This window comes from Mauremys mutica, chromosome 1 (genome assembly GCF_020497125.1).
Source record: "Mauremys mutica isolate MM-2020 ecotype Southern chromosome 1, ASM2049712v1, whole genome shotgun sequence".
Taxonomy (NCBI): Eukaryota; Metazoa; Chordata; order Testudines; family Geoemydidae; genus Mauremys; species Mauremys mutica.
The window spans coordinates 105,549,786-105,559,562 of record NC_059072.1 but is presented as its reverse complement, the minus strand read 5'-3'; the positions used below and the strand labels follow the sequence as shown (position 1 = coordinate 105,559,562).

The window sequence follows — 9,777 nt, the reverse complement described above, 5'->3', positions numbered from 1 at the left end:
AAGAAAGGACTGACTGTGAATATGCTCACAATGGCATTTCTCTCTCATTGCCACCAATTTTTTTTTAAAGGCACTTGGACAGATGAATGGGGTTTGACCTTGAACAGGGGGTCAGCAACCTTTCAGAAGTGGTGTGCCGAGTCTTCATTTATTTACTCTAATTTAAGGTTTCACGTGCCAGTAATACATTTTAACGTTTTTAGAAGGTCTCTTTCTATGTCTATAATATATGACTAAACTATTGTTGTATGTAAAGTAAATAAGGTTTTTTAAATGTTTAAGCAGCTTCATTTAAAATTAAATTAAAATGCAGATTTCCCCCGGACCGGTGGCCAGGACCTGGGCAGTGTAGGTGCCAATGAAAATCAGCTCGCGTGCCGCCTTCGGCACGTGTGCCATAGGTTGCCTACCCCTGACCTAGAAAGTGATGCACACAAGAGGTGTACACACCAAATTCCATTATCTGCTCGTGGAATAGGGGCACATGTCCCACTCTTGCCAATCTGAATGTTGTTTCTGATCATGGTACAGTGGGGACTGATCCAAAGCCTATTTAAGCCAAATGGATTCTTTCCATTAACTTCACTGGGTTTTGGATCAGGCCCCTAGTGAACAGATGGGATAGTGAACAAAGGAAGGGAGACTAAAAAAGGAAAAATCCAAACAGGAAAGGATGAAGCACTGCAGAGGCTACACTAAAATACAAAAACAATACCATTTTTCTTTAAAAATATTTTATAAAATAGAATACCTGGAGGAAAGAATTACTGTACATGGTATAAAACACAAGGCTACACTAGTTTGGTCTCCTTATTTATGTAAAAAAGGAGAGGGTTGTTTTTTTTTAAATTAAAATGTTTTTTTAAAATATCGAGTTTTCCTGGTAAATTGCAAAAATAGCCGTACTATTCTGTCCTATTTAGGTTTTTAGGCTAAAGCCATCACTGGGAACTCTGAGCAGCCCTTTGTAATAACCAAATAAAATCCAGAAGCAATCACTGGTGGGTTGGCTGGACCACGGGAAGGACAGTTGTGAGTAGAAAAGGCAGCTCTGCCATTGGCACAATCTGGGTATTGAGAGATGGAGAATCACTGCACTAGAGGCAGTGTGCATTAGATGCATCAGCATGGTGCTTTAGAAGCAGTAGTCTAGTCTAGTGGATAGGGTACTGCACTGAGAAGGGGGAGACTTGGATTCTATTCCTGGCTCTATCAATGACCAACTGTGAGACCTTGGGCAAGGCATTTCCCCTCTCCGTGTATCTATTCCCCCCTCCCATCTTTTTTCTGTCTTGTCTATCCAGGACAGCAGCTTCAGGACAGGGACAGTCTCTCATCGTGTGTGTGTACAGTGCCTTGCACAATGGGGCTCTGACCTTGGTTTGGTCTTCTAGGTAGTTTTGTAATAATAAATAACTAGAGTGGGAGACCATCAGCACTGACCTGAACTGCATCTAATTGGGAATATACAACAAATATTTTCCTACGCGGTTGCTTTAATTCCATGTACTTTTACTAAAAGGGAGGAGGAAGGGGAGCCTCATTACATTCTAACAATCACTATAGGAAACTAAGTTTAATTTTAAAAAAGCATATTTCTTCCATCTTGATTTCAAAGTTCACCAAGAACGCCTGCATGGTCTTGGGAGCTTGGCTCTCCAGTCTGGCTACCAGAGGGAAATTTTGGAAAGCTAATAAATACTATTTACAACAGTAACAGGAGGCTGGGGGAAAAGAAGAAGAACCTAGAGCAATCTGAGGCCTTGTCTATCTCAAAAAACTGCACGGATGTATCTAAATGGATTTAGAAACTAATTTAATTAAATCCATGCAATCCCCTAAGGTGGACGCTCTTATTTTGGTTTAAGAGAGCCTAGTATTGATTTCGTTTATGCCAGTAAGGAATCAACTTAAGCTAAATGGATACAATATACTAGTCATAATCTTATTTAAAGATTTCCACACAAGGGAGTCACACAGATTAAACTCAATCAGTTTCTAAACTGATTTAGTTAAATTGGCGCAATTGTAGACAAGGCCTGAGAAGACACACGGGCTGATTGAACTTTGCCTGGATCCTTCATAAGGGTGGCAACAGTAAGGAAACTTCACCCACCACGTGATAAAGGGGCAGGAAAAGGGAAGAGAGAGAGAGCGGGAAGAAGGAAAAAAATCAATACTGCCATTGAACAGACTCTCCTGTCTGTGCTGTTGGCTCAATAGAACTAGTGTCTGTTCTCTGCCCTCAGTGGGAGGGATGGGAACTGTGAACACATTTCTCTCCCCATAAAGCTCCAGTGTGCCAGAGTGATGGGCATGGAGCTGTGGCCAAATCCTGAGCAGTGTCACACTGCATCTTTCAGTTTCCTTCTCCCACGTGACCTACCACAAATGTTCCCCCGTGAGTTACGTTGATCCCACTCCTCCATTTGATGGCTCTGCCCCTTGATTAGGGTACATACACAAACCAACCAGCTGTACACCGTTGGCACCAGCTGCCTTTAGGATTCAAACCCTCCCTTGTATTACCAGTCAGGGACAGCAGTAAAAGCAGAAGCAGGTTTGTGTGCCCGGAGGAAGAGACAGAACGAGGACAACTGCTGCTGACTCAAGTCACAGACTCTTCAGCCAAATCAGAAGTTGGCAGACTCTCTCTCTTTTGCCCTTTGGTTCCCTGATGGTGATGAGTCCGGAGGAAGGAGTGGGCCTTGGGTTGGAAAGAGGGGAGGATAATAAGGGGGGAAAAGGCCTCTTCTTTAAGAAGTGGCATTGACTCGTCTATCAATTTCAATTATTTTCAGCGTTTCATTCACTTCCAGCTCTGAGCTGACCCTGTGAGGAGAAAAATAAAAAGGAATGTTATACCTGTATGGAATCATGCAAAAAGCGCACACCCCCTGAAACTGGCTACTGCTATTACAGTGCCTATTATTTACCAGGAGCTCACTGGTTAGAACTTGGTAACACATCAAATTAGTTACCTCTTCACCCTAAAATAGATATGCTGGGGTAGGGGTGGGGCAGGGTGTCTCGTCCTAGTGCTTTAAGAGACATATCCAAATAAAAAACCCATTTGGCACAATAGAAAGGGTCCGTTGAAGAGATCCAGGCCTTGAGCAGCAGGGTGGTGGCAGGGCATGCAGAAGTACAGTGAAGGAAAAGACATCACACATCAGTTCTTCAAACCAGAGAGTCTCATTTTCCAGGAGCACCAAATCTCACATTATTTTAAAGGAAAGAATTTAACAAGGAATTCCATGCAAGTTTCTCAGGGTGACCCTTCCCACACTCCCAGCTCTGCCCTGCAGCAAACTAACAAGGCCTAGGGTACAAAGCCATCTTGAGTGCAAAAGGCACCCAGTTCCTCATAACCCGCCCAGTCAGAAATCTTAGCAATCCACAAGCTCATGTTGCCATTCAAATGGCAATGCCCCATGGCCTGCATATTTTTAGATTGCTTGATGATGCGTATTTCCCCTCAGCTTTCAGCACATAGGCAATGCATCTTCCTCTGGGTTATATTTTACTGGTATTTTTCATCCCAAGAAGTTATTATTTGTATAACGCTGTGTGTGTGTGTGTGTGTGTACACACATGTGCGCGCACACCAGACACAAAGATGGATGTCTGACAGATACGGCAATTTCCCGCAAAATCTTTCTGAATTAAGTTAAACCTTACTGAATTAAGTTTCAGTATCTTAGGAGCTCACTGTATCAAAAATGCAAATGTGTGTGTGTTATTGTGGGATACTATGCAAGCTGTCTAGGAGATAAGACGAATATAAATGCTGGGAAGTCTTATGAGCTTCCAAGGACACTTTTAAACAATGGGCTAAGACAAGAATGGACTGTTAGTTGAGTAGGGTTCCTAGGACATACTTGGATGGAGGTGGGGGGGGAAATGCAAATGCCAACCTCCAGACCTGATCTTTTGAAGCTTCACTCTGGGAAGGGGACTTCGGTTTACAAATTACCTATTCCCAGGATCAAAATGCCCAAATGGCATAAACGAGTAACTCAGGTTCATGAGAGCAAAAGGAATTATGAACTTGTTTAGCCACAGGAAAACCCCTGGATAGGGTTTGAAGGACTGTTCATTCACTCTTCTTGGAGTTGGGATGACCTCTGGTAAGCTTATTAGGATGAATATAGGTTCTTTTATTGTTTTCAATATGTTTTCTCCACCATGCTTGTACCTTAAGAATAAATGTGCTTGCTTAGAAAGAACTGTGTGGTAACTTAACTGTGGTAATTACACTGTTCACCATCCAAGGAGAAAAGTAAAGCAGGCCTGCTCAGGCAGTCTGACTTTGCCAGGGAATTCACAGTGTATGCACAGAACTGTGCAGCCTGGAAATACACTGGTCAGGAGGGAGAGAGGCACGGTTCTCCACCCAAGAGAGGGGAGTCAGAAGCCTAAGCATGGATGCCCTTGGTGAACCAGTGAGGGGGGAATATAGGTGCAGATGCCCTGAACCATGACAGGGTGGATTACACAAAGTCTTGTGCCAGTGTCATCACTAAAACATTCTATAGGGAGCTCTTATTAATATGGGAAGAGTAACAGTCTTAAATGACATCTATACCGCTATTGTTGTTTGAGAAGACTACCATCCTCTAGCTAGTATAAGTCAAAGGGACTCTCACCAGGCTCAGCAGGAACCCCATAACTACCGGCTTTCCAAGCACATGGTCTTGGATAGGAAACATAGACCAGTGGATCAGACATAGGATTGAGAGTCAGGAGACCAAGGTCTTAATTTTGGCTCCACTACTGACTTGCTGTGTGATTTGGGGCAAGTCACTTTACCTCTCCTTGCCTCAGTTTCCCTTCTCGCTCTTAGTCTTGTCTATCTCAGCTGTAAGCACATCAGGACAGGGACTGTCTCTCACTAGGTGTTCATACAATGCCTAGCACAATGGGGCCCTGATCTCAACTGGGGGCCTCTGTGCACAACAGTAATATAAATAATTGTTCAGGAAACACGCAACAAGGAATTTCATGCAACTCATGCCTAGGCCTGCTTCCTCTGCACTCACCTGTGCGGCTGCAGTCCCAGCACCACTGATTTCTCTAGCCTTGTCTCATTGGCTATTGTGAAATGTGTGACTTTGTCCTGCTGTCCCCCCGGCACAGATTCCAGAGATAGTGCTGTGTGTTTGGAGGCATCCACACGCCTATCCCAGACATCACTGCGATCTGCAAAGGAGATTGAACTGTACTGCTCCTCCAGTTGGCGGGGCTCTTCGTAAATTAGCAGACTTCTTGACCGTACTGTGTACAAATAAGGGAGGCAGAAACTAAATGAGAAACACAGTGAGCCCAGATATAAGGATACTGGACATGTGTGGAATTGAAAGTGGACAAATATAAACACAGTAAATCTAGCAGCATGGGATTTTGCTACCCATGGAGATTAACTAGAAATTTTGGAGCTAGGGAAAGATGCTGCACTGACAGCCGCCATGTATGCCCACAGCAAGTGCAATATGAGCACTGGTCATGCAAGGGTCCTTCCCCACTAGTCCAGCCACTGTGCCAGAACTGGAGGGATGACTTCTGGGGTAAACACTCAGATACCATGGTGACAGGCTCTATTTTAATGTAATAGTTATCAGAGAGAGCTAGTATCTACTTCCATCCCAGTGCCCCATTCAATCCTTGGCCTCTGACACTGCCAACAGAAAGGCAATTGATATCAGCTGTGTTGGAGGTTTTTTGGCAACATGAATACTTGGCCACTTGGAAGTGAACTGAGGCCAAGCTCACCTGGAATCTTTTGGGAGCTATGAGTCTGATGCCTGCAGCTGACACACAGAAGGCTAACTGGAACTATCAAGTAGGTTGGGAAGCAATGGACTCCATCCCTTCATGATGCATTTCACCAACAGCATGGGTAACACAGCCACTGAACTTTTTCAACCCACTCGATACACTTGCATTTCTATAATGCAAAAATACCAGCACCTCAAAACCACTAGAGGTCAGGATTTATTATAGTTTTGGATGTGGCCCTGGTGAGTGGGAGCCCACGGTTCTCATCCTCAAAGAGGCGGGGGAGAAAGGAACATTTCCTGGATGTCAGCAATGCCCTTTTCCAGGTTGTGCAAGAAGATATGTTGAGAGGCTCCAAAGGAGAATTCCCATCCTGCCCTCAGCCAGAAAAATGACAACCACAATGTGGGGAACACAGCTACTGGGAAGGGAAGAGTAGGCGGCATGCACTAGACTCCCACAAAAATGCAAAGGGGATCTTGTGGGGGAGTGAGTCATCAAGCAAACCACAGCACTGACTTAGCTCACCAATGGAGGCCGTGTATGACTCTGGTGTGGAATGCTGGCTGGGCAGCACCATCTTTGTGGCAGAAGGATAGGGCCCGTAACTCTGAGAGAAGCTGCCAAAAATGCCTGCGAAGCACAGCACCACCACCTGGACAAGGAAGGAAGCAAAAATAAAAGAGATCTCACTCTTTGAACACAAATACATGGGAATTAAGGTTAAAGCAATGGCAAGTCACACAACTGCTTTAATTTTTTAAAAAAAAATATTGATTCCAGGCTACTTTTTGGTTAATATGTATGATGCCCCTAATCAAAGGTGCATGGACAATAACAATTCAATATTTAAAAGGACAGATTTCAATGCAAGAGTCTATTTTAAAGACCTGCAGCCATTTTATTCTGTTGAACTTCTTTATTTGGAAGTTGGAAAGGCTAGAAGCCGGTGCCGGGTTTACAATGGCTCCAGTGGCTCTATGGAGCTGGGCCATGCTCAGAAGGGGCCCCAGCCTGCTCCGCTTGCACTGCGCCCCGAGACCCCACTGGCTTCCCCTGCCCACCACTTGCTTCTCTTGGCCTGCCCGCCAGCTGGCCCAGGGCTCCTCTCTGCCCCCTGGCTCCACCTGCTGGCTCCTCTCTGCCCCCTGGCCCGACCCTGGGGCACCTCCGGCTCCCAGCAGTCTCTGCTTCCCACCACCTGTAGGGCCCCACCTGTCTCCCCAGAGCTGAGTTGTCTGGGACTGGTGCAGAAGCCTGGCCAGTCTCAGCCAGGTATGGGGGGGGGGGGGGAGAAACAGTGCGGGGAGCTTGGCTGGGCCCCTCCAGGCAAGTGCGTCTGGAGGGAGCCTGGCCAGGGTAGGTCCTGGCCTGGCTGATCGCGCCACTCCCGAGGGGATGGAGCAATTCCCGTCCCTGGGACTGGCCCTGGCTGCACTGCCGGCTCAGCCCGGCAGACACAGTCACCTCCCAGCAGGGCTGGTGAGTGTGGCCAGGAGGCAGGGAGGGGGGCAGGAAAGATGTGTGTGTTGGGGCACTAGGGAGTGGGGGCTCTGTGGGGGGTGCTGGGCAGTTGTGGTGGGGCTGGGGGGAGCGCTGGGCATAGTAGGTCTGGGGGAACTCTGGCCATAAGGAATAGGGGGGTGTTGGGCTGGGGGGGGATGGGACTGTGTGGTGTGGCATGGGCCTGCCCCCAAGGGGAAGGGGCACGCTGGCAGCACAGAGCTGGGCATGCCACTGTGCATCTGGCAACTGCCGGTTTGTAAATAGTGCCCTCACATTGGGCGGAGCAGGGCCACCCCTGCCATGCCATGCACCCACCCCATTGCCTCTGGCTGGCCCCTCACTCCAGGGACTGACCTCCCCATGCCATGCTCCATTGCCTCCATGGGGGCCCACAAATATGTTTGGCACCGGGCCCACAAAAGGTTAATCTGGCCCTGCTAGAAGCACAATTTAACTGGACTAAATTCAGACATGCATTTAAAGATTCATGTTGCTTAACCTGTATTAGGCATTTCTAAGCCTGCTTTTGGATACAATCTTACTTAAAAGTGACAAATAAGCTATACCAGCCTGAAGGCTCAATGTCGAACTAGAAACCAGTTTCCATCCAGCTATAGCACCAACATAAAGGGAATCTGGTTGCTAAATTTAAAAGTAAAGCCTTTCTAACACAGTTCTTTTACCCTGAGTATTAAACAAGTAGATTTACAGCCTCTGGGTTATTTTTATTTTAATGAATTAATTTATTATTTGGATTGAAAAGAACCAAGCACCTAAAGGGCTCCCATTTCATAGCTCTGGGTGCCCTCTGACATGCATTTAAATACGCAAGATTATAGCAGGTAACAAAAATCAACCAATGCAGCAGCACTTCTTCCCTCACCCCTGGACACTTCATCAAGAAACACCCTGAGACAGTTTACCTCCCGCAAACCACACACTGCCAGACGACAGTAATCCCATCCTCACACCCCTTGCCAATGCATGCTCAAAGAGATGGACTTTGTAGAGGGCCTAGAAAGTCCACAGTCTTGTGCTCTTGCAGCCCCAGGTCTGACATGAGTACATTCCAAAGGAAAGGGGCACCACAGAGAACACTCCACCAGCAGCTCCTCCCCCCCTCCACACACACACACTCCGGTTTTATACCAAGTGGGAATGACCCCAAGGATCATGACTGTGGCAGTATGTCTAGGGGAGAGAAGTGGTCTCTTAGATAGGAAGATCTCACACACTATGATGGCCACAAATTATGCTTCTTTTCAGCAAGGTGGTATCTATCAGCAAAAGGCTCAGAAATCCCAAAAGTAATTCAGAACTTTATGATACATTTCATCGTTAATTCTTGACGAGAGACACTTCCCATCCTCTGGGCTTTCAGACTGATGGGCTGAACAGAATGGGTAGTGTATCCTTCAGCAACAAAAATCCACACATATCCCAGGCTGCCTCAGTATTCATGACTTCCCAAAGCTTCCAGCTGCTAGCACGAAGCTGACCGCTGTTCCCACCTCTTTTTTCAACCCTGCAGTACCATTATCCAATGGAGTGGGGAGACAGACATGAGCTGAGCCAGGGAACAGTGGTTTTAGCAACCGCTGCCTGTGGTCCCCAACTTTTGAGTCACTCACCATGAGACAGGTCCCTGTCTGCGTGCTGGCTGCTTTACAGGAACGGGACACTTTGCCAGCAACCATGGCTTGGAGTCTCTGCAACTGCTGCAGAAGAGTTCTGGAATGTCAAGAGTAACACAGCCAACAATATTAACCAGTAGATTTACATTCCTCAGACCATATGATCATACAGCTTTTCACCTTGATCTCTGCGCCTTACAAACAGTAAACATTTACATGCAGGTACATCTAGTTAAAATCCTCACCTTAAAAGTCAGAGGCAAGGAATGGCTGCACTAATTTTCCAAAATATTGTGCACAATCACATTAGACCTTTCAAGGAGTACTTTGTTTTTCCACAACTGATGTCAGTTTCATTCTTCCCCAAACATTCCCACCAACTATTTTACTTCCTACTTTTGAGGCTCCTATTTGTTCATCCAGGAAGGATCAGATTTTCAGAAGAATGAGAGCAGGATTACCATTTATATACATGCAACTGAAACTGTTACATTCACAAATGACCAGCTGCACATCTGATCTGATTTTGTGCCATGACTGCAACAGGAATTTTGCCATTGACTAATAGGTGCAGGATCAGGTCCACAATTACCCTAATCAATTGTGTAGCTGTGCACACACATTTCTGAAAATCTGGCCCTTAAAATAAACTGGAAAGCTTTTGTAAATAAAATGCCTTTAGATCTCAAAACCTGTAATATGTTCAGACTTATCTTCCCATACATTTGTTTTAAATAAAATATTTAATGTTACTTCCTCCTAAGGTTACCTTTTAAGTCTTCCATCCTCCAAGAGCTGCCGAAATCACAGACCCCTATGTTGCTATTATTACAATCATCCTTAGAGGTCCCAACCACAA

General features: G+C 46.0%; 1 protein-coding gene across 1 annotated transcript in view; it reads right to left on the bottom strand.

Annotated features, from left to right (window-relative positions):
• Window positions 1-313: 313 nt before the first annotated feature.
• CREB3L2 (cAMP responsive element binding protein 3 like 2) overlaps window positions 314-9,777 on the bottom strand; it is a 114,678-nt gene continuing 105,214 nt past the window's right edge. Inside the window, exons 9-12 of the mRNA XM_045001637.1 lie at window positions 8,916-9,015; window positions 6,307-6,433; window positions 5,043-5,277; window positions 314-2,832 (exon numbers count right to left, since the gene is read on the bottom strand). Coding sequence (XP_044857572.1) covers window positions 2,757-2,832; window positions 5,043-5,277; window positions 6,307-6,433; window positions 8,916-9,015 — 538 coding nt within the window. The 3' untranslated portion in view covers window positions 314-2,756. The remainder of the gene's footprint in view (window positions 2,833-5,042; window positions 5,278-6,306; window positions 6,434-8,915; window positions 9,016-9,777) is intronic.